The sequence below is a fragment of the Falco naumanni genome, chromosome 4 (assembly GCF_017639655.2).
Source record: "Falco naumanni isolate bFalNau1 chromosome 4, bFalNau1.pat, whole genome shotgun sequence".
Taxonomy (NCBI): Eukaryota; Metazoa; Chordata; class Aves; order Falconiformes; family Falconidae; genus Falco; species Falco naumanni.
In genome coordinates, this window is record NC_054057.1 from 109,391,490 (window position 1) to 109,417,054 (window position 25,565).

The 25,565-nt window shown below is 44.3% G+C and overlaps 2 protein-coding genes across 2 annotated transcripts in view; one reads left to right on the top strand and one right to left on the bottom strand.

The window, feature by feature from the left end:
* The window catches only part of CFAP92 (cilia and flagella associated protein 92 (putative)), a 40,522-nt gene extending 19,262 nt beyond the window's left edge, over window positions 1-21,260 (bottom strand). The window contains 4 exon segments of the mRNA XM_040590518.1: window positions 11,072-11,244; window positions 12,373-12,569; window positions 13,348-13,613; window positions 21,168-21,260. Coding sequence (XP_040446452.1) covers window positions 11,072-11,244; window positions 12,373-12,569; window positions 13,348-13,585 — 608 coding nt within the window. The 5' untranslated portion in view covers window positions 13,586-13,613; window positions 21,168-21,260.
* Window positions 20,976-25,565, top strand: part of EFCC1 (EF-hand and coiled-coil domain containing 1) — a 59,575-nt gene continuing 54,985 nt past the window's right edge. The window contains exons 1-2 of the mRNA XM_040589354.1: window positions 20,976-21,692; window positions 23,286-23,692. Of these exons, the coding sequence (XP_040445288.1) occupies window positions 21,024-21,692; window positions 23,286-23,692 (1,076 nt within the window). The 5' untranslated portion in view covers window positions 20,976-21,023. The remainder of the gene's footprint in view (window positions 21,693-23,285; window positions 23,693-25,565) is intronic.

Genomic DNA, 25,565 nt, shown 5'->3' on the forward strand with positions numbered 1-25,565 from the left:
ATGCAGCAAGCAAGCACAGCAACTTAAAAGAAGAGCTGCAGAAATATTACTGCTGCTGGTCCTCATTTATTATTATTATAAAAGGAATGCCAACATGTTTTAAGGACATATTTAACACTCAAATGGAAGGAAAGACAGGCATGCAACATGTTACTGAAGTTTTGCCTTTTAATAACAGCAAGAAATATTAGCAGTTTAAGTTACAGTGGGGAAAAAAACAGCCTCCTTTGAAGATGAGCAAAATGATAACCCGCATCGAGAACTCCCTACAAGTGTGTAACTGTTTATCGAAAGCTCATAAATGGAAGTTCTACCCGCCTTCATTCCGCAAGAAGCAGCATGTGGAAGTTTGAGAGGTAATTCTGTAGAACTGATGGCGTAAGTCTCGGGTCTCTAGAGTCATGGGAAAGACGAACCAAACCACAGCCAGGAGGTTACAGAGCAGAGGTGGTTCAGGGGTTAAGCCCTGTGCGACCTGAGCTGCCTGCCAGCACCGCACGGGTACAGCCAGGCTCCGAAATGCCTGCCTGCCCTGCTTCTGGCTGGGATAGGGTTTATTTTCTCCTCTGCATGCCCTGTTTTGCATTCGTGTTTTCTTTACTACTCTTCAAAAGGTCTGTCTATAAAAGCAGGAGCAAGCGCCAAACTCTGCCACAGCGGACAGCAACAGAAAACAGTTGGCAAGTAAAGATTTGGTTGACACTATCAGTGCATTCACTTATTTTGATAGAATCATAATACAATTCAATCTTATCATTCACATCCAGTGATGTTTACTGATAAGCAATTGTACATTTTATAATGTGTACTGGGGGTAATACGTACTGTAACCCTGTGATGCTGTGCTGGTTTTTGGCCAGACAAGCATGCTATTTAACACAATATATGCTCCAGCATCCACTGTCACAGTGATTATCATCCCCCACCTTTCACAGGGCCTTCGTCAATTGTAAACTACAGATGAGAGCAAAATATTACTCAGTGGGGCTGTGGATCTTCATTTAACATAATGAACTAGAACTGGAAATAAAAACGGACTGTAAAGCACAAATCAAAACCTGGCCTCCAATGGAAAAAGCAATGCAAGTGACATGAAAAAAAAAGCTTGATAATGTCACAGTTGGGGATAGTTGTTTTAGCTCCAACGCTACTCTTCAGCTGTTTCACAAATTTCATTATTGCCCACCCAACTCCCTTGCAAATATCCATCACGTTATCTCTGGAACACTCCAAATGGTAGAAAAGGGCCATCATCATCATCCCTATTGCACAAAACTAGCTAAGGAAACTGAACGGTTTATTAAGCTGCTGAAGAAACACAGAAAGTTCACGGCAGAGCTGAGACTAAAATAAAACACAGGTCCCGTAACTCTTTTTTTTTTTTTTTTTTTTTTTTAGGAAAAGGGAATTCAAGGTTAAAATAAACAGAATTCCATATCCACCTTTTCAAATCCATAGTTCCATCCAGAACTTACTGTTCATGGTGACTGTCCTGTCTGCTCCGTATGGCAGAACTCCACATTATCATTTGTTTTCTCAGTTTCTTTTGAAGTTGAATTAACTGGAAGACCAGCAACAGCTTTCTGCTGCAGAATTCGGGCCTTACCCAGAAATCTGTTTTTTGCAAGTGTCACACTTCTGAAAACATTAAAAAGATCTGAAGTTATTTAAGAAATACGGAAAATGAAAAAATAAATCCCTGCCATGCTAATGATTCCACCAAAACAATTTCATTTTAAAAAAAATAATACTCAAGTCTAAAAGAGCTCAATGGCCAGAATATAAATGTAAAGGAGAACAAAAAAGGATAGCAACAGGATACATGCTCCTTCTCTTTTGAGTAAGAGACCAAGTACCTGAAGAGATGCATAAAATAAACCATCTTGTAATACATACTACAATATCTTACAGATTTTTCTGTACCTCTGCTTTGCTTTCTGAGGAAAGAGAAATACACCTGTTCCAATACTGTTCTCCTTTGGTATCCCCTGTAACAAAATTTCAGATAGACCAGAAATCTAGAATTAATACATTTTCACTGTATTATAGGAGCAACTGCCTTCTCAGGGGGAAAATGCTGCTAGGAATGCTGTCACAGCGTCAGCATTAGCAAGCTTCCAAAACTTTGTAATATCAACCCCTGCTGCAAATGGTTCTTCATAAAACTTCACACATTTTATTCCCTACAAATTTATTCCTTTCAAGTTTGACACATTATTGCTACTGATAAATGAATATTAACCAGAAACAACAGAAAAGTCTGTTTAACAGAGGTGAATCTCACTGTATTTTAAACCTCCTGAATAAATGATTTTGTTGTCCCTGTCTTCAGAGCACTGTTACACATTGTACCTGGAGGGCAGCAGTAGAAGACATGCCACGGCAAAATTATTTTATCTGTGAAGAATGCATTCAGCTCTAAAGATTCCTCACAATGGGGCGACAGAACTGGTGGTAGAATTTTCTATGCAGTTCAAGGCAATACAACGTCTGTCCAAGAAATTTTTGCCTCAGTAGCTGCAAAAACTCAACACTGTTTTACTTGGCTTTATAGGCAGGATTTATAATAGCAGCAGCTTGAAAACAAAGGTATTTGGTGATGTTTTGAGAGGTACAATGTTTAATAATGAAATAATTATAGTTCAATATATGTAGACAGATATGTAAAGTCTATACTTTTACACACATGAAGACATCCCTTTTTTTTTTTTAAGACTTTAACAACCATTTTATTGCTAATAACATAGACTGCAAGAATGGTAGATGTCATCTAGCCATCTCTGAGCATGACTCGTGTTACATGCTTGGGACACAAAGCCCAGCTCTCCCTGACTGCTGCCCCCACAGCTGCTCACAAGGATTGCTTTAAGGCTTTCTCGTGCTGAGCATTTTCTCCAGATTATCATATTCAATCTACAGCATTTTCTCTAGATTTATTAATATGTGCTACATCTTCCCTTTATCCTTGGCATTAAACCTGTCAAACATACTTTCTTCCTCCTCCTCCCTCCAGGAATCTTAATCTCAGAGGTCTAAATTCTTCAGCTGATTCACAAGCATTATTTTAATTTGGACAGGCATCCATGCAGTGAGCAACAAATCAAGGCTGTGGCTGTGAAGCTTGAAGCAATATATGTTTATAGCACTAAAAATAATAATCCCTTACCCAGATTAAGGCAAGCATTTCCCTAATAACTCTACCTATCCTCAGAGATGTTTCAAAAAGGGTCATAGTAATAGCTGGGAGTGGGCAGAAAGGCGGCTGGCTGCATGGTTTTGCAGCACTAAAAGTGACAACATTAAAAATACAGATTTTCTTTGTATTCCTATAAAACCACAGTCAAAATTCTTAATATATGTAACAGGTAACTACGTAGTGAATGACAGATTGTCAAAATAATTACTTTGGGAACAACAAATCTAAGTAAAAAAAAAGTTTATATGTGGTTTTGTGAGTAAACAATCATGCTAAGGAAAAAAACCCACACCTGCTTAAAAAAACCAAACACTAAGGCTGTTTCATTTGCCTCAATACATACAGACTAAATAAGTCACTGCAAAGAGCTGGAGACCCTAGAGACCATCACTATATATAGAAAACTCCAGGTGTTGGGAATAAATGAAGGAAATGGTAGTGTGGAGTTCATGGAGGCAACGTGGAATTTATTGGAAACCTCCCTGCTGCAAACTGAGGAAGCACAGAGGATATCAGACCATATGTGGGCATTTACAGCAGTATTAAGAATTGTTCTGGAACCAATTTGAGAGAAGAAATGCAGCATACAATTATTGTGACCACCATATTTCCTGGCTGTGGACTTTTGACACAAAATGAGGCAAGAAGGAAGCTGATTCTTTAGAAGAAAAAAAAAAAAAAAAGATTCTTTTCCATGTGTGCAAAGGAGCAGCAAAACTTTGCCAATAAAATTGGTAAAATATAACCTCCTGAATGGCAGATTTGCTTTTAGAGTAAACATGTAGGCTGCTTGTCAGGTCACTACAAGTCCTCCACAAGGAATGATCATTACAATAACATAAAGCTAGAAAGAAACATCACCACAGTCACAACACAGGTGGAATGAGAATGTTCAGGTATATGAAAGAGCAACAGTGACGTACATAAGGATAAATGTTCATTCATTTTATCCTGTTTGAGCTTCACTTTGAACAGGTAAATTTTCCCAGAACTAATAGCCTGATAAATATTCTTCAATAGCTCTTGTGCCATTAGCCTGTAACACCTCTAAATCAGTTTCCAGTAAAGATATGGAAGGGTTTAGAAAACTACTAGAATATTTCTATCTAAAAATTATTTCTATTCCAGCTAATATGTATTGTAAGTTCAGTTTGCATGGAGACTAAACACATGCTCTTCATTTTTCACAATACTGATGTCATTTGTTCACGTTTCACCCGAACCTTGTTACTGGCATGACAGACAGCATAAATGCACGCAAGGGAACTGCAACGGCATAAGGAACTACACCTTCAGACTTCACCTGGACAAATAGCCTTCAAATATCTTTATACTTCAGCAATATAGACGCTTGCCAAATGCGGAGCAAGTCCAAAGTATGGTGATGCCCTGGGGTTCTACAGGAAGTCTCAAACAACGTGGACACCCACCTCTGAGCAGAAAGGATATGCTTGTGGGAGTTACAGAGCAGGATTTCACCAATGCTATTTTTGGAGTAAAAACTCTACTTATTTTCAACAACACCAACTCCCATTTGCACCGATTATCTCCTCCCATAAGCCATTAATAAATAAAACCCCATTCCAAAGGTTGTTTTTTCATTTCTATTACCACAAACCAATATGCAAAAGATAAACACACTAGCCCCACTGATTCTAGCAGTTTTGAAGCTTTCATCATGCAATCATATGGTATTTACTGTCACGCTCAAAAATACAACGCAAAAGGAAACAGCTCAGTTGGCAAAGGCTGCAGTATGGCGGGCACGAACACTTCGTTTACAAAACCAGGAACTGAGGACTGTTAAAACCAGAACAGGCAGCAAACCAAGAATTATGCAAGGTGATGTAACAAGGCACTGATTGAAAAAAAATCAAGATTCTCTCAAATCTTACAATTCAGCACCTTTGTTAGAGAAGCGTTCAGCCTCTAGCAGCTCAAAACACAGGCTAGGAACTTAAAGCAAGGTGGCTAGATTTTCTAAGTGTTGTGAGAATGGGTTTTTTAAAGATGGTTTTGCACTAACGATTTTGCTTCCACGTGCAATTCAACAATCTTTCTGATTTTCTTCGACTCTACAAATGCATGGGTTTTTTCAGCAAAACAAACCCACACCATTTGATCCGCAAGATTCACTTACAGATATGCTCATCAGAAATATTACTGTTCTCACAGCATAGAAAATACTCAGAAATATGCATCTGTAAAGCTAAGCTCATAAATTTGTGCCGAAGGCATTAAGAGTCCTTTCATTGGTTTCGTTATCTTTTGAGCAGAGTCACAGTTGGACTAATTCTTGTTCGGGAGAAATTCTTGAAGTTACATAACAGCACAAAATGAGAAAGTGCATCATAAAATATGGGACTGGATTCATTATCTTGCGCTATCACCAATTAATTTTTTAGAGACAAAATGGGACCCTTGAGAAAGTCATTTAAGAGTTCCTATTTTTTCAGATGACATTCTGAATGACGTATTTGAGATACACCCTATTCATGATTCATTTCTATTTCAAGTCCAAAGTTTTGCTTTATGAGTAATACCCAAGAAAATATGACTCTTTTGTTATATTTTAATCACGTCTTGAACCCTCTAGCATTTTCTACAATTTTAGAGTTACATGCTAATTGTTAGAAATTTACCACTGAAAATTATTAAAGCAAATGACTTATTAAACCCAAAGAGAGAGTAACTGTGCCTAAAAGCAGAACAGAACAAATACTGCTGTAGCAGCACAGTTCCCTATAAACTCAGCATTATCTTAATTGCTTTAGAAAATTACCTCATGGTAATTTGACCCAATACAAATTAATAGTTGATCCACTGAGCTCACAAGCCAGCAAAGCCTGCTCTGCTAGCAACTGTTCCTGTTGACACTACCCTCAACCTTTCAAAAAGAATGAGCTGCCCTGAACAGCAACCTCCACGCTTTTGCCACTACCGAACTCTTTCAGCCCAGCAAAGTCTGGGTTTATGTAATTATTTCATAACAGCTACTTCACCCCAAATCTACTACTAACAAGCTCGAAGTATTAAATCTTGATGCTTTTTCTCCTTTCCTATAATCAGTAGGCATCGGTGCAAAAAGCAGTAATTAACCACTTTTGAAACCACAGTATAATTATACAGCATTAAAAAAAAAAACCCATAGGTACTAAAAAACCAATTATATATCTTCAACTGTACTTTTTAACACATCAACATTCCCCAATGCAAGTGCAGCACTCTTACCTCACTGTACAAAAGTCATCTCTCCTTGATGGATCTGGCAAACCACAATTAGATGCTGCTAATCCATTCAGATCAGTTTCTTTTGCCGAATTAAAACAGTTTTTACATTTGTTAAGTATTTCTCTGTTTTAATAAGTCCATTAAGACTAACAAAATGCAACTGTAAAGCTCTAGGAAAATGTGGTGAGAAGCCTCATGCAAGCTGTATTTTTTAACTCAAAATCACAGCCCATTTAATTTTTGTTTGCATCTCAAGGATGAGTTTGAATAAGCCTAAAATATAGGAAATTAAATATTTTTTGAGGGATTTTGAGAGATCATGCAGAGAAACTAGAATATTATAAAGTCATACTTTATTACCTAGAAAAATAAGTTCCATGGTAATTATCATATGCAATTTAAAACAAAACTAGGAATTAACAAAGTAATGAAAATGAGGCGAGAGTACCCAACTAATATTTTGTTAACGCTGAATATGCTATCTGTACTTAAACATCTACTGATGTCAATAATGTATCTTAACACATGAAAGACTGCATACATAAGAAATAATACATTACTTTTGCCTTATTTATTTTAATAAGCTGTTCCAATTGCTATTCTAGCGAACAGTCACAAAAAAAGTAGTGTTACCAGTGTCCAGAGCTCTTCCACAATGTGTAGAAATGCCCAGATATTTAGTGAATGTTTATATATGCTAGAAGTATGGTATACTACACCTAACTGTCTTCAAATGTTCTTTAATTACAGAAAACCACTCTACAGCCACGGGTTTCGGTGTTTATTACTCAACAGTTAACCTCACAATGTATCAGCCTTAAGCACACTGAGATGTAAGTCTTAATTACAGTGAGATTAGAGGAAAACAACCCTGTGTATGAGTGGCAAGGACAATTTGCCCTTGAATAGCTATGTTCCACACAATAAAGGCCAAAATTTGCCATCACCTGGAAGCCAGCAAAGACAGAGCAGTGTAATATTAGGTTTTTATCCAGCTATAAAGAGGATTCTAAGAAACTGTAGCAGCTTACTTATTTCACAGAGCACAAGTACTGATACACCCAATAGGGCACACAATTTTTTACAGTCAACGAAAAGAAAGGTTAAGACATCTTCAGAACATTCCTTTCTTCCTTAACATGGAACGGGTTAGCGTGTAGGCAAAATGCTGGCACCTCCCCATTCATCTGAACTGGAAGCCGTGTTCCTGTCCCTTATTTCCTCGAACACACTTTCCACCTTTACAGATTTAGTATTTGGTCCGTCGATCCCCGCTGTGCCCATCACTAGATGGCACTACGACCAAAACACAGCTGCGTTCTGCTCGCCTAGTTACCCCAGGAGTTAACCCACCTCTATTTAGATGGCGCGTGCCATTAATCATCAAAAACCCCCTACAAAGATAACCAACCAAAGCTGGTGACACAGTGTTCCCAACAGAACGTAAGCAGCCCTACATCAGATGCTAATATAGGAGGAAATCGCATTATCTGCTGAATCCTCAGTACCTTCCTGCGGTAACAAGATTTCCCTTTGGATAATTCTATTTGGCAAGTTCATCTTTGTTTGTAGATCTAACAAAATCATAGATAAATCACAAAGGGACGACCTAGCTGTGAGGTTTGTTTTCACCAGAAAAATGTAAAATTAAGGATAAAAAAAAAAGAAAAACAAAAGAAGCAAGTATTGTTTGTGTTTTTACAATATGACTAAAGTAAAAATAAGGAGTGTCAAAGTAATTGCTTTCCAGTATTTTTTGGACATTTTTGTTCATAAAAACGTTCTAAGAAAACAACCATTAAATTGCAAGGCCAACTGCCTAAAAGCAGAGATTTTCACAATAGACAGTCTATGCTGCTTGAATTCATGTACGTATCCAAGACCTCAGATTCTTTTTCCACAGTCCGCTGCACCAGACAGCACACTATTGTTCAGTGTGTTGCTCGATGAAAGAATATTTCAAAACTTAGGGGGTTTCTTAATGCACAATGCAGGTCTTGGTGTAATTTCTTTCAAAGTATCCAAGTGGTAATCCTGGTGTATCAAAAGAGTTACTGAAGTTCTCCTAGAGAGCTCTGTAACACTCACTGCTGAAGTGTCTTTTTGCTTTCTCAGTTTTCTGTAACAACATGTCATATATTCTCTCCGGTGTGGAGACTGAAAATTGAAGTACAAAAAAATAAGGCAAAAGATTTTCACTAACCTTGATAGCCCAGCTGGAAAGCCAAGGACCTAGGGTGTTTTTCAGAATTCTCACATTCTATATTTATTTTAAATGGCATTAACTTTTCATTCATTTGCTCTTGACTTCGGCTGCTGTTGTGAGCTCTCAACCCCCACGTTCTCCTGGCGGGCTCTGTAACGCAGTACCACGTGCCTCTGAGCTCAGAGCAGAGCACTCTCCACTCAGCAGTGCCCTGGTGCAGAGAAATCCCAGTTTTCCCATTAGCAAGCTTGCACGGGGCTCCACAGGGACGACGAAAGCTAGCAGCAGGGTTTAAGAAGACGCAGCTACCAACGTGCTGCCGGTACATGGAGAACCCGCTGCAAGGCCAGGTTGTTACCTGCAGCAGTACTGCAGCAGGCTCTCAATCAGCGAAATGCAAGGCCAGATTACAGAACGGCATACAGCTGGGACCCCACCAATGCCAGGAGCTAGCACTTCCATACTTCTTCCATGCACTAGCAATTCAAAGGACATGTGGCATTCTGCTGCTTGGATTCCAGATATTTGCCAATGGCAGAGAAACAGAAAGAACTTGGGAACTTGTGTTCTAGTCATGGCTCCAGATGTTAATGCTGTCACTTACAAATGAAGCAGCAGAAAACCCCAATGCTTTTTTCTAGCGTCCCTTCATAACTTTCTGTGAGCCAGCTAAACCTCTTTCCTGCCCCAATTCTATCCCAAAGCTATTAAAAACTTGTCCTAACTAGACCTACTACCTTCAGCCTTCCTGCAACACCTTGTTCCCTCAGTAGATTCCTTGGTCCTGTTCCTGCTCATCTGTTGCCCACGGTGCCATTGCACTCCCCTTCCCTTTTCACCCATAAGCTAGTTCCAGCTTCCATACTGGTATACCTCCTACAGGAAGGGTGGAAGGCTCCTCCTGTGCCTTGGATTCCTTTGCTGCCTTGATTTTTGTACAGCTGGGTGCTGGCTGACACTCTTCAAAGTATTTTCTTTGTGACAGCACTGCATGTTTTACCCCACGTATCGGGGAAAAAAATAAAATAAAATAAATTCCCTGGCTTAGACTTCATTGCGTAGTCTGATTGAGCCACTCAAATTTTGAGCAATGATTTTCCCATGGCACCTCTTACCCTTTTCCTACTATCTGTAAGAAGCCACTCTTGGACTTCAGGTCTGTTCATCTGGAGATGAAAATCATCAGTGTTACTGAGATTTACCTCAAAGCCCGCAGAAGAATCTAGCATAAAATGTTTTCCCTGAGTACTGCGTAGCGATACATATTCCAAAGACAATCTTGGGGCAGGCGAGGTTTGCGGGACCTGCCAGAACACTGAGCCTGCAGAGGAGGCAAACAGCCCTGGCAGTGAGCTGCGGGGGCTCCTCCGGCAGCATGCTGCCTCGGGAGGGAAAGCTCTCAAACCTTCGTCTTGCCTTCCTCCTGCGGCTCAAACGTAAGGCTGCTCGTGAGAAAATACCGAACTACAAACAAGTCTCCATTCCTCAACAACGACGACTCCGGTGCTCAACCTGTCTTAAAGAGCAAACCCAAATGCTGTCAGAAATCCCCACCAGTTGCAAAGCCTATGTGCTGCCAAACCCCGCCACCTCTGAGCAAACGTTTATTAGCATTAGTTCAATCAAAAGAAACCAAATCCTTTATTAACTAACTAGCACCTGAGATCTTATAACCCCACCAAAACCCTATCCACTGATACACATGGGAAAGAGAGAACAATTACAGTCTTTTACTAAGAAATTATGCATATTTCAATAGTAACATTAATTTTGACAGTAGTTTCAGGACATCAGATCAAAGGATACCCCATTTACTCTTAGGTTTCATCTCATGTTTAGTTCTCTGGTATTTATTAAGGACTCAGATCTCACGTCACACATATCTATAAGAGCCCTAACAAGGTCTAATGACATTAACTCAACTAGTAAAAATGAAATATAAATTATAAAATAACTGTCTTTGAAACCAATGAGCTTCAAGCTAGTGTGGCCAAAATTTAGGGCTAGATTCAGGTTATGGGGTTGCGGAAGACAACAGGGGGAGAAGATGAAATCGAAAGACACACAGCATAAAAACATGGCTGTACCAGTTTGGCTTCTCAGGACAATAAGAAGAATCTTTGAAATCTATCTTTAAAAAACGAATACATCCATTGCTACCATTACTACCCAACAGCCTCAAAAAACTTGCTAGTTTTCAAAGGTTCAGATCACAGGCCTAACTATATTTTCCTGCCACCAACATTTTCAGAAGCTGACTCATGCATTCATTAAATCACCAGCAAGTAGGAATTATCTTAATGGGAATGACGTATAAATGTCAAATAATCTCAACAGTAACATCAATAGGTGCAGTCACAATTTCAAGATATGTTTTATCTTAAATGTTGTCTAATATTTATTGCATTAGACTTACCAACAGCCTCTGCATCCCTTTCTAGTGAAGAAATAATATTTTGTTTACAAAGCTTTGCTTTTTGTCCTTGGTATCCCAGATTTTTAAAGTTTTGTGATCTCTTAGTTTTATTAGATATTCATTGGCGACAATGATATCAACACTATGGTCCCATGATATCCACATCTTGTCATTTTCAATCCATGGTGTAATAGCCTATTAAAACAAAAGATTAAAATATTTACAGGAGATGACCAGTACTGAAGAATTTGCATTCACATGCTGACCACTATCACGACTGCTCTCAAGCCTGCATATCTTATTCCCTTCAGCTTCTGCTGGGTCTTACATGACGCAACCCCCTGCCTTGCTCCGTCAGAGCAGCATATTTTGTTGGATCCAGACAAAGTGTCTTACCAAGCCAAGGTCTGATACAAAGACCCGAGGCAAGAACAAACAGCAATTAAGCTGTTGCTCAGCATGAGACTGTGGAGTGAAGACTTAACAGAATACTGTAAAAGCAAATGTATACCCTTTAAAAAGTTGAACTGGTATTTATAAAATTAAAGGACCACCACTAAGCTTCACATCTATATGCTGGCAAACAGTAAGAATAAAGCACTTAGAATTGCCAGTATAACACTTCAATCAGCAGCTTTGCAAGCGCATCTTGTTTAACAAAAATATCAAGCTGATACTCAGAAGAGCAAAGTAATCAAAGAGAGCCATTGGGAAGACTGTCATGCAAAGACAAAATGTGAGACTGCACAGATTGCTTTAAAACCAACTCTCATAATCAAATATTTTAATTATGTTAGCACTGACTTTTTAGACATGATTTCTTAACAACCCAAGGTGTATTCAAAACAACACACCAAATTCTTTAAGTTCCTGTATTTCAATGCACAGGATTCAGTTAGACACAAGCCTAAATAAAATGTGCAAAATTCTTCAAGTAACTTAAAAATCTTTTTCTACGCAATGAAGATCAAAGGCAAAAATTTCAATTTTTTTTATCGTTAATAAAATGTAGTTGCCTTCAAATTATTATTTTATCATCTTAGTACTTGAAAAATAAAAGCTATAAGCCCAAGGAAACTGATATCTAGAGGAAAATAAAATACTCTTTAACCCACCAGCCTCTTACTATAAACATCACAAATTACTGCTGATCTGGGCTAGCAGAGTCAAGTTCTACCTTTGATATTTGTTCGATATCTGCACGTGCAGATAAGGCCTAGACAGCTGATAAAGCAATATGCAGCTACAGCATTATATATCTGAAAACATTTTCCTACCTTCTATATATGGCATTTTGGATTATGTAGTTTTATTATATTTTACCTTGGAACTAGATTCTGTAAATAACTTTGCTACCACCCCAAACACCACGAAATCCAGTTTTCTAGGTACGAGGTCATCTGGTAGAAGGAAGTACTCAATGTGGTAGCAATGCTGCATTCTTGGAATAGCTCCCGATTCATCAACTTGGATTCTCTTTCCTCGAAAATCAGGGGGATTGGATATCTTCTGCTTTTGTCCTAGAAAGAATATTAAAATTACTTGGAAGCTTTAAATGTTGTCAAAAATGACACTTTCAGGGGGAATTAATGCTCTCTGCAACAACAAAATGGTTAGAGGCATTCATTCCAGCATCCCAACAGAAAAATGATTGATTGAACACAGACGAGTGGTGAACATGAAACTCTCAACCCAGTGCCCAACCCTGCGGCTCTTACCCAGGTTTAACAACTGCAATGGTCCATAAAGTTCCTGGAACTGCCCCCTTCATCCTCGCTTCCTGCAGCGTGACAGCCAGTGATTGCAATTCCCAAGGCATATATGTCCTGTTATCCAGAGAACTTCCACAAAGCAGAGCTCCACACGGCTCAAGGGAAGGCTGCCTGTACCACAGCTGCTGCCTTATGCTAAAATAACAAGTTAAATATATATATATATCACCTTTAAACGACCAAAAATCAGAAGTGGCCAAGTTGAGTATATATGCCAAAACCAACCTTTTTTTTCACTGTTAGGCAGCAGCTGAATAATAAGCGCCAGCCAAGATCAGCACCTGGAGTACCTGTGGCTACCATGGAGCCAGCGGCCAGGAAGGACCTTCAGCTGCTAGTGACAGTCACCCCATGGCAAGGGGCACCCATCCCCCATGGCCACTTGCTGCAGCGCTCTAGCCAGGAAAATTCAAATCAACTAACATCTCTTCTAACATCATTGCCTTAAGCCATTCAAGTCTCTGCCACATGAACTTATGAAGTAATAAAAGAAGGATTCTTCGGAATTGCAGTGTCAGGTGCTGACCTGTGGGCCGGGCAGGGATGGCTAGTGAGATGGTGAGTGTGCAGGCCACAGTGTGGCCACCCACCGGGCCCAAGGACATGCCTTCAGGTGGGAGCAGCCCGCCGCGGCCCCCTGGCCCTGCCGCTCCACAGGCGCTCCCAGAGCTGGCTCTGCTCAGGTCTGCCATCTCTCCTCTGTCGTCTTCCTCCATCTCCTCTTCTCCCGCTGCCTCCACGTTCTTCTGCTTTTGCTTTGCCATCCTGACGTTCAGGCAGCAGACTCAAAGGCTGTGGAGCAGGACAGACAGCTTTATGTTAGTGCTGAAATGAAAATCCCTACTAGAACCAAAGCAGAAGCAAGGAAGGACAGTGTGAAGAGGTGGAAAAACTCCCATTTCAGGAATGATTTCCAAGCGCGTACACACAAACTCAGCGGCTGGGTGCTGGGGGACAAGCAGGACAAACACCTCAGCAGGGCATCCATGCCTGCCGGCGCTGGCCCGCCACACGCTTCACTCAGTGCAGGCCTTCCCTGCCGACACGCTTACACCTTGTGCTCTTTGTAAGTGTGTTTCTCCATGCCTATCTCCGTTTTCAAATAATGCAGGCAGGAGCCAGCCCCTCAGACGGCAGCCGTGGAGCCACATGCGGCCCAGTGCCGTGACAACGTGACACCATGTCACTGTGGCCAGGAGCTGGGCACGAGGCTGGCGCAGCACCCAGACAGGCCACGGCCACCGCCAAGCCGGGATGGCCACCCCTGCCCAGCACTGAGCACACCAGGGGCCATCAGGCTGCAGCCCCCACAGCACCCGGCCACGTTAGCTCTGCACTTCTATGAAGCATTTGAATCTGAAAATTTAGTAAGTATTGCCACATAAACATAGAATTAACAACAACAACAAAAATGCAATCGCATTCCCTTTCAAACGTTTGTGATATGATGTTGTGAACATTTTTCCACTGTACAAATTTGTTGCCTTGAGCACAGATGATATTTATGTGGAGCGGGCAAAGGAGTGAGACAAGGGTTGTCTACAGCGGTAGTATGTAATTAAATACGCATGCACCTAACAAATCAAGAAAATGTTCGCTTTCCAGTACTGTGAAGAGCATGTCCATTCAAATGGCTCAGCAGAAATAAGAATAAACCAGATAGAAACAAGTAGAGATATGTGTTTCGGAGACAGCACCGCAGGATTACGTACACACCGAACCCCCGAGCCGTAAGCAGTAGTGCAGGCTCAGGCACTTCGGTTACTCACCAACTCCCCTTTCAGACACTCAGATTCCCTACACTGTAACTAACATGCTGTATACACACAACTTACCTATCAACTTCCCTTTCCTTCGCAGCAAAACCATTACAGGATTAGTTCAACAATTACACACCAAACAAATATTTCTGTCTTCTTGCACAAACCACACATCCTATTTTTCATAAGAACAGCTCAGTATTGAAGCCCACTTCAGTCCATTTATTTTGACAGTATTTCACATAAGGGGGGTGAAAAGGGGTGGGGCGATTCATTGCACAGATTTTGGTTCTCTTTGTTTTCCCACATGATTATGTCACACAACCCATCATTAGGAGCTCAAGCTGACATGCCAACTGTCTGCACAAAAACTAGCTGAGCGGAAATTAAAATGCCAGTGGAACAGAACATGATTGTCATGAAACCCTTTCCTGATGGATAAAAGCTTCAACGCTGCAGCGAGTGTTCCATGAACACACAGTTCCCCTGTGCCATTCCCACCTCTGCCTTCACGGAGGGGGGTTGCTAACTCTCTTTCAGACAAACACAGTGGGAGCACCTGTATTTTTCATACGAAACGCAAAAGCACATGAAAGCCCGCAAGGATCCAAATATTACAATGACTGAACAGCTTGGTGCTCCTTTCACACCCACGCCAGATCAAGACCCAGATCCCAGACGCCAGCCTGCCGCTCCAGCCCCCCGATCACGCGTGCGGTAGTGTAAGAGCTGGTCTAAAGTGAGTGATATTGTCTCAGCATTGCTAACAGAGACCTGGAGATGGAATGTGGTCCTCATGGACACCGGGACCCAGTGACCCTGAAGGAGAACTGCATGGTACTCTATTCTATGTCTATGAGTACTATATAGGAGTATATACATATCTACTCATAGGAGTACTATGCCGCTCCCTGATACCCGGCACTGGAAGGAACAACTACGATAAGGTCGCATAACAACTGTTGTTGTTACAACGAACCAGAACATGTGTGATAACCTGGCTCAAGAAGGCAGAGACTGACAACAATCCATGGGCCAGAGGAGGAGCAACGTGTATTGCTTGGCATAAAAGAGGATTCCTTAGCAACCGAATTTCAGGAGACCTTCCCCACCAAGGGTCATGACAATCGGAAGGACCGGCGGGACGCTGCCTGGACCTGGAACCATAGGGACACCTTGGACCCGTGGTGGTAGCTATAATCCTCTTTCCTTTTTCTTTTTACTTTATCTTTTCTTCACTTTCTGTCTTTCTACCTATCACATGCCGCTTTACAGGCAGACAATAAAATTGTGCTGTTTGATTGAAGTATAACCCCTCGGTGTGGTCGCCTTGATTTTTGCGCTTCGAGATCATAGTAAACGAACCATCACGAGTCCACTGAGTGGACCATGACAGGTAGCTACACCTGCAGGGGACCTGACAAACGGGACTGCGTCCCAACGGCAACACTCTCATTGCAAGCACAGACATGAGGAGAGCAGCAGGAGCGAGACCCAGCGAACCGCCAGGACTGTGCCTTAGGCAGAGCGCGGGGGCATTCCCCACTCCTCCTGCTGAAGCGGTGGAAGGAGTTCAAGATTGATGAGCTCGACGGGAAAGACAGTCTGAAGATCTGCTTTGGTATGAAGAGTCCTGGCAGGCCGTGACCAGGCACGCGCTCCCCGCTTGCTGGCAGAGCTCAAACCATCAGGCCAGAAACTCACCCTCGCAACTCCTTCGGGCAAAGGCTCGGCGCTGCAAATCCTCAGCAAAGCAGATAAAACCTCGGAATTACAAGGAGTAGGGGACACCCAGGTTCTTTGTGCTGTCGAACTACACAGCACTCTGTCCAGCATGCCTGCTGGGGGGAACGTATGCTAAGGTGTCCCACTCACTCATAAGGAAGCTGATTCTGATTTTCCAGGGGTTTCAGGTTCTAGATGTCACGGGAACAGCCAGACTGACGCAAAATGGGTCTCAACACCAAGGCTGAGGCTTCCATCACCCTCCTTGCATCTGCTCCTTAGAGTCACTGTACCTCCATTCCCTTACCTCTACACACAGACTTAGTAATCTCTGATATTTACGAATATCCAGGAGAAAAAGTGCTCTGTAAAGGCTAAGTCTAAATAATACACACTTATCCAGAGAATCTACAGTCTAATTTACAGTAGAAATTAAGACAGCATCAGTGTTCTAGAAAGAAAATACTTTTCTGTGGTAATTTAGATACACACTCTTAACAGGAGTCAAAACCTTGCGGCAGAGGCTCAGGTCACGCCTGCTCCCTACAGCCCGCACAGGACCTGCTGGCAAACAGCAGCCAGAGGAACAGAAAGCCAGCAGGAACATTGACTGAGGCACTGCCAGCCAAATTCTGCTCTCGCTTATCCTATTGTGAATTTCCACTTTCCCCCCTCCATTTACTCCAAAGATTTGTTCATAAAACAGAAACATTTACCCCATGACCACCACTAAATAAAAGTTGAAAGCAGTAGATTTCTCTTTTCTAATTACTATAGAAGAGTTTTAAAACTATTCCAGATGCTGAATAGCTAAGAAATGTCAAATACAACACCTGGTTATTCAGAGAGTTGCAGCTGTTTCCTCTGCAGACTACATAACACATCGTTTCTTCCCTTTAAATAGTTTATGCCAAGAGAAAGGCCACAATCTAATTAGCAATACCATTCAGGATAAAAAACAAGTTGCACTTAAATAAGGTCTTTTGTTAATCCCACTGGTTTCCCAGCAGCTCCGAAGCAAGGGAGATTGCCAGTTCTTGTCCAGTTTTAACATAGATGTTTTCCTTACATTCAGAAGCTTACTAAGGTTCCCTATATCCATGAGTGAAACTCTTCCCTGTATCCACCCATACGCTCTTCACATCACTAAACATGCAGAACATCTGCACAGTTTATCAGAAATACCTACACACTCACTGGATGTGTACGTCTAAAATCCTGTTTGTATAAGTATTCGATGAAAACATGCTGCAGGCAGGAGCAGAATGACATGATAGATAGGGAGGAATGCTCAATTACAGTGAGACAGAGAAGGAAAACTGTAACACAGAGCTGTCCCAATGCTCTGGACCTAACAAACAAAAAGACAACGCCCAACGTTTCTGGAGTTACAAGTAACTTCAAGAACGTGCCAAGAACAATGCTGCACCACTAACATTATTTTAACTCTCTCTGAAGTTCCTTCTGAAAGCAACTCTTGCAGAAAAAACAGTTTTTAAAGGATCAGTAATATCACAGCATGACTTTGTTGGGAAGGGTTTGGAAGACAATTTTTCGGTCCTTAGCACTACATTTTCACTTTTTTCACTTTTCTTCTTGATAGCAGAAAGTCTGGTAGGAATAATTTTTTTTTTTTTTTACTGTAATGAAGTGATCTTTCCCGCAAGACGAGCATCTTCCACAGTCCTGCAGTCCTGGCCGCCTCTGTGTACTAAACAACAACCCACCGCACAAATGAGACCAGACTACCAATACCCTGGAACATCAGACATAAACACAAACTGTGCTGATCCTCGGTCCTGGAACACATATGAACCCTGAAATAAAATCTATTTAACTTGAGTTCAAGCTGGTTTTTTCTATAGTTTACATGTCTTAACTAATCTCATGGCTACCTAATAAAATTTAAAACATTATTCCATCAATGGTGTTGGCAAACAAGCTTGAGTTTGATCGTGGCACCTTTTACCATCTTAAAATAAAAATATCCAGTTAAGTAATTTCATAAGCAGTAATTTAATATACTTCTAATTTCCAACTATTACCACAGCACTGTAGAAAGAGCCACTCTGTTCAGATCCTGCTTTCACATCAGCTCTTTCTACAGCTGGGACTCCTTCAAGATACTTTTCATGCTGCCACTGGGTGCACTGAATGCACTACCAGAACTGGGAACGACTTAGCAAAGAAAAATTCCTTGAATACTTAACTAAAATGCTGCCATCTCCCTGAGTAGGTTTAGAGAGTAAGTCGAGGACCTGGCAAACCTTGTCTGGGTAAAGAGTAAAATCTTAGTCTTGCAGTAGCTGGGAGTAAATACGGGAGGCATAATTACACTGTGACCGGCTTTTCTGTACCTCTGATATCAGGAGCACCACACTGGAAAAAAACAAATGTTAACAGTGGAGCAACCCGGTTCAGTTTTAAAGAAAGGCAGGCTGCAAAAGGGAAGTTTACTTCTACCAAATGCAACCTCTTTGTCACAGAGAGGCTGAAGTGACATTAAAGTTTTCCCTGGTCCAACTGTTTTCACAGTTGTCTGGTGTTTAAGAGTCTTGGGTCAGGTGGCTGGGTTTTAAGAAAACATGATGCAAAACCCAACTGCCCAACAGTTGGAGCTTCTCCTGAAGAATCAAACAAAATTCAGCGGCCAAAGGCTATTTTGCTACAATCAAGTATCCGCTTTCTTTCAGAGATGAGACTTTGGTGAATATGAATTGACATAATTTCTGATATTCTCATTTCCCCATCACGGGGATAACAGAGAAAGCCAAAGATTTGTTATGCCATTGATATCCTTTGTCCTTTCAAACCAGAAGCCCAACAGATGGGCAATGAGGAATTTGATAGAGGCCCTAATGCCCCCCAGTACTGCTAACGATGCCTCTTTTCCATCCAGAGACATCACCAAGAAACCCAACTGGGAACCGTAGGTGCTAAGGTACAATTTACGCTGACAGGTTTATAGCCTGGCAAAGATTCTGGCAGCCTTTAAATCAATTATTTCCACTTGATAAATATTTTTACAATTGAAACTAGCCAGACCAAAACACATTTAGATTGTTGCATTGGCCTCTAGGCTTTAGTTGGTGTTTGGGGTCGGTTGGTTTGATGCATGTGGATAACAGATGTGGGTTTACATAGTATCTGCTAAAAACATTCAAGGTTTATGTTACTGCCTTTCTGGTCTCTCTTTGGTGCTGCATTACAGGGACATTTTGACCCTAAGTAAATTTCTTGCATTAATAACGTTATCAGACTAAGAAAAGCTAAAGTTTTATAGGTGCATACAGCTATGAGGGCAAATAAGGAATATATACGCATCCACTTCATCCAGTCACGCCTCAAGTCAATCAAAACCAAAAGTTACAAGTTATGTATCACTTCAAACAAGAGGAAAATGGGAGAATCACTCTTCAAAGGTACAAGAATACATCAGAAAAACCCACTCAAAAAGCCTTTAGGTAAGTCGGTGGGATGGACAGCTTTCTAACAACCGCAGGGGTACCAAACGCTACAGTTTTGGGTAACAGCCACACAGCAGATCGCTGGTGGGTAACGCTCAGCCCTTGGGAACAGGAAGGCTGATCCTGTGAAGCATCGAGCACCCTGGGGGACCTGCACCTTGTAGCGTAAAACCCAAAGGAGATGTTCAGCCAGCCAGCCTTGACGCTGCCACCTACCACAGGAACAACCAGAAATCTGATTTTTGGTAAAGAGGAAGGTCAACAGTCTTCCAGAGGATGCTTTTTCTTGATGTGCAGCGCACAGCAGCCAGTCGACGTTCCCATGCAACTGTGGTAAGCAGAAGCAGCACCCTGAGCCCACCCGCAGTCCTTACCGTGCCCCGAACGCCCTCGGGTGGGACCCCCACCCCCTGCACCCCACCGTTTGCACCCAGCGCCGAGCACCCATCTCTGCCCCCACCCAGCCTGCCGGCCGGGCCCCGCAGCGCGCCCCCACCGCCCTGCCCGCCACTGGCCACCCCCCAGCTCGGCCACCCCAGCCAGGCCTCGGGCACGGCCGGTGCCGCGGTCGCCCCTGGCCCGTCCCGCCGGCGGAGGAGCCCGGCTGGTGCCGCTCCCTGACCGCGGCTGCGGCCCGCGCCCGGGGAGGTACGGGCCCTGCCCGGGGGGGGGTCGGACCCTGCCGGTACGGGCCCTGCGGGGGGGGTATGGACCCTGCCTGGAGGGCTACGGGCCCTGCCCCGGGGGGCTACGGGCCCTGCCCGGCGGGGGGCTACGGGCCCTGCCCAGCATTCACTCATCCCTCTCACAGGCTACAGCTGAAGCAATCCATGCGGACACCGGGCAGGCAGCAGCCGCCGGGGTGGGAGGGCCCGTCCCGGGCGGGCAGAAGGACCGACTCTGGTGCCCGTTGGTTTCGTCGGTTCAGCGGGACCCCTCGCTCCTCCGCCAGCGCAGCCACGGCGGGGCGGCCGGCGCTGCTCGCCTCACGGGGGAGGCGGAGATAACCGGGTCCCGAGCGGGCAACGAGCCTGGAGCCCGGGCCGGCCGGGGCCCCTGCGCTGACAGGCGGGGGGGAGCGAGCGGCACCTGCCCGCTGGGCCGCACGCACCGGCCCCGGCCCCGGGGAGGGCAGAGCCCGCCGGGGGGGAGCCCCGGTCCCGCCCCGCCCCGGGGGCCGGGCTGCGAGGCGAGGCGGGGGCCGCCCCGGGGCAGGACGGCCGGGCGGCGCGGCGGGGCCGGCGGGCGCGATGGAGCCGCCTGAGGGCTGGGACCCGTACGGGCGGCCGGCCCGGCGGACGCAGTGGCTGGTGAGCGCCCTGGCCTACCACTACGGGCTGGACCGCGGCGTGGAGAACGAGATCGTGGTGCTGGCCACCGGCCTGGACCAGTACCTGCAGGAGATCTTCCACCACCTGGACTGCGCCGGCGCCGGCCGCATCCCCGGCGAGGACTTCCGGACGCTGTGCCAGGTGCTGGGGCTGGAGGAGGCGGCGGCGGCCGAGCCCGAGGAGTGCGCGGGGCTGTGGGACGGGCTCTCGGCCGAGCTCACCTTCCGCCAGTTCCACGCCCGCCTCTGCGGCTACTTCAGCACCCAGGCGGGCAGCGCCGCGCCGCGCCTGCCGCTGGGCCGGGAGAGCGAGCACATCGAGCGGCAGATCCGGCTGCGCAGCCCCCGCCGCCGCCGCAGGGACACGGCGGTTCCCGGCGCGGCGGGGCGGCCCGGCGGCGGGGGGCAGGCGGCGGGGCGGCGGCCGGCGGGGCCCTGCCCGCCCGAGTGCTACGAGGAGGTGGTGGCGCTGGAGCGGGCCGAGGACCGCATCGCCAAGCTGGAGGAGGAGAACGGCAGCCTGCGGGAGCTGGTGGAGGACATGCGGGCCGCCCTGCAGAGCAGCGACGCCCGCTGCCTGGCGCTGCAGGTGAGTGCCGGCACGCTCGGCTGCTGGGGGGGAGCTCGGAGACCCCTAGTGCCCCCGCCGTGGGGGGTGGGGGATCCTGAGACCCCTAGTGCCCCCGCCGTGGGGGGTGGGGGGATCCTGAGACCCCTAGTGCCCCCGCCGTGGGGGGTGGGGGGATCCTGAGACCCCTAGTGCCCCCGCCGCGGGCAGGGACCCCCCCGGGGCAGGCTGCCCCCAGCCCCGTCCCGCCTGGCCTCGGGGGCAGCCCCTGTGCCCGGCCAGCCCCGCGCCCCCTCACCGGGCAGAGCTGCCCCCAGCAGCCCATCCCATCTTCCCTCCTTCAGCCTGCAGCCGCTCCCCCGTGTCCCACCGCTGCGTGCCCGTGTAACCCCCCCAGCTTCCCTCTGCCCTGCCCCGGGCCGGTCCCCAGGGCAGCAGCCCGCAGCCCCGCTTCCACCTTTGGCAGCAACATCTTTAGCAAAGTCTGGTTACACAGAGAGACTTCAAGGAGGGATGTACTTTCACCGGTGTGACATTCTATGTATCAGGGATGCGCTGAAAACCACCCTGCTAAAATTGTGGAAGATATCGATTTAACAAACCTGAGCGTACAACTGCTGCTGGTCAGTTATGTGACAGTTACACCTTGCTGGGGGATGGGTGGGGGGCAAAGTAAGAAGGAACTTTTGGGTTCTTACCTGCACAAGCATGTGCAGTGACTCAGCCATAGATGCCTGAGATCTTTGCCTCAGGAACAGAAGTGTGTTTTCTTCAGAGCATGGTCATGGGGGCTCAGAGTTGGAGCCAGATCTGCAAACAGTCCCTGGCTCCTCCATTAGTTCTGGGGCAGGTTTCTGTTCCTGCTGTATCAGCTCAAGCAAAACACATACACGTACCTAAACAGCAGTTAAATTACTCTGGCATGAAATAGCCTAGAAGAGGCAAAGCGCTGAAGGGCAGAGCTCACTTGCTGTTCCGGCAGGTCAGCCCTGGCTAGATTTAACACTAACACAGCACCCGCAGGACTCTGCTCCACGTGTGATGCTGCCGTTTGCATTAGCTGGCTGTCCACCTTCACAGCATCCAGTGTGGCAGGTGAAAGCCACTTGTACCATTGCCATTTGAAAAGTGAAAGGATGTCAGAAGCAAACACAAAGTTGCCAAAGGCCCCAGAATGAATCAGAAGAAGAGCAAAGACTGGAGCTCCAGAACTCCACCGCCTGCTCTCTATTCACTTCTACTGAACACAACTTAAAAAGCATAACTGGAAGTATTTTCTTTTTTTCAGAATACTAGTTGCCTTTTGAGGACAGACTATAGCAGTGACATTAAAGCTGTGCAAAAACTTTTGCAATAACTTGATTTTCCACTTCAATGGGTAGTTTTAAAATTAAATTTATAGATAACCTATTTAAAAACTCCTTTCCAGAGGTTGTTTTCTTGTCTCTGTATTTCACAAAGGTAACTTGTCACTGATCAGCTAGCTATGGGTCATTAAAAAAACCTCCAGTGAGACACAATCCAGCCATTTTCACTCTTGATGTGAGTGTTTTGCTTGCCAGTTGTTTTAAAACACATTAATTTCTCCCTGCTTTCTGCTCCTGTTCATTATAGGTAGGACTGCGGAAAAGCCATGCTAACCATAAGGAAGAGGGGACCTGTTTTGTAGGGAATAAGAGACCATTAACACAGAACAACTCCCAGACCAAGTGCCTTCAAAGTGTCCTGAAGGAAGTGGAACTCATCCGGAGCTCCAGGGATGGGCAAATTGAAGAAGCAATTAGGTTCAATCAAGAGTTAGAAAGAGAGCTGAAGAGCTCTCAGGAAGCTCTGGTCAGTCTGGAAGATTGCAACCGTAACCTGAAGAGGGAACAAGCAGAAATGAGGAAGAAGGTTGAAGAGGCGAGGCACGCCGTCCTGAACAGCCTCGGCAAAGTGAAGGAGCTAGAAGTGAAAGCTAACGAAGTGCCACATCTGCAAATATACATTCAGCAGCTAGAATCGGAACTGCAGCACTATAGGTAAGTTTGAGTCCATCAAAAAATGCCGATAAAATCACAATGTTGGAACGCAAGTTAGCTTGAAAAATCACTGATGGTAGCTTATTGAACGTTTCCAAATACATCTTCTGAAATATAGCCAAGAGGGAAACTAGAAGCTGTTTATCAATTTTCTTGGGAGGGATCCATGACAGAACTGGGCACATTCAGCAGAAGGTTGTCCAAAATAAGGGCGCTGACCTACAGAGAGCTGAATTAGTCCTCAGACGTACAGCAATAGGACTCAACGTAGTAACGCTTCAAGTAAGCCTCAAAAGTAATTGATGACTGTCCTGCAGGATCCACTTCCAACACACTTATTTTTTCACCTTAACTAGCTAATATCAGTGCAGTCATTTCCTGCTAGTTAGGTCGCACATACAAAGCCAGCGGTAATCAGATGGCTGACACGCCGTTTCTTATAAAACCTCTTCAGCTTGTCATACGCATTGGAGTAAAACACACGAGGCCAACTTCTGGCCAGCAGTTTTAACTCTGCGGTGACTTTATTGCTTCCTCACTCACAGAATATGTAATACTCCAGAAGAGAAAAGTTAAACCACTTTCCTAAAACCACACCATAATGTGGTGGGAGTCTCAAACAAAAATGAGATCATCCAACTAAAACCCACTTTTGTAATAGCATAAATAGTTTCCAAAAGTCAGAAAGCTGGTCACAAATTTAATAGCTCACTGCTTTTGTTGGTTTTTATCTCAGACAGAACTTGGACTCATTGATGGTTATTAAGTGCTAGGCATTTCTTTGCAAGTTTCAAATGGACCTATGGAATAAAATCCTTTATATTTTTACTGACCCAAATTATACTTTTTTCCTAACTACTAAATCTAATATTTTAATACATTGTCTATTCTGAACTCCTTGTCTCTTCCTAAACTTATACTTCCTCTGTTTGCTTATAAGAAGAGTTCATAGTGAGTTATTTGTAGCATCTTTGCTATTGTACTGTTTTATGAAGTGAGGAAATTCTAAAAATAATAATTTTATCCAGTGTCTTTCTATAAGCATTGTGTATATTAATACTCGTGTGGCTGCAGAAGATAAAAGCGTTTATTTAAACATCTATAGGAATTTAAAAACACTGTGAGGGCACATAATGTTTGAGGTGACTGTCGTTTACAGGGATATCTGGATGAATGATACAATTCTTAGTGGCAAGAGAGATTCATGCTACTTGTCTAGTCTATCAGGTTCTCCCTGGCATGAGCAAAGACTTAAGATGAGTTCTTGTCCTGCAGATTTTTTTTCCAGATTATGGTGGAGGATAAAAGTTGCCTTTAAACAGGTAGAGAGGAACTAGTTAAAGACAATAAGAAATGTCAGCTGGGCCTTGCAGAGCAGGAACTTTTATGGGTTACATCAAAACAAACAGTGTGAGCTTAAAAATGTAAATTATATGTTCTTTGTAAGATAATCTTCATCTATAATATTTATTTTAAAATTGCATGCTCATTTTTAAGGGGATCGTAACGCTCAGGAACGATGCTAGACCGACTGTTTGGAAACTACAGTCCTTTTTTAGCCCTGCGGCCCATTTAGCACAGGACCAGGCCAGCTTCCACGTGCAAGACCCTTTAACGGATCTTAATTCTATGTTAGCCATAAAGCACTTCTGTCTCCCTTGTCCATGTAATGCAGCCCTTGGCTTGAACAGTTGAACAGCAGAGCCACTTAACGATGTTTGTGACTTGCATGCCTGTGGTCCTGTTCCACGGCTCCGCAGTATGTGGAATACCGTAATTCCACACACTCCATAGTGTGGCGCAGAGATGCCCAAATTGCCAGAAAATAGGTCATTGAAGCAGTGCAGAGCTCTGGGTTACTGTGATGAAAGAA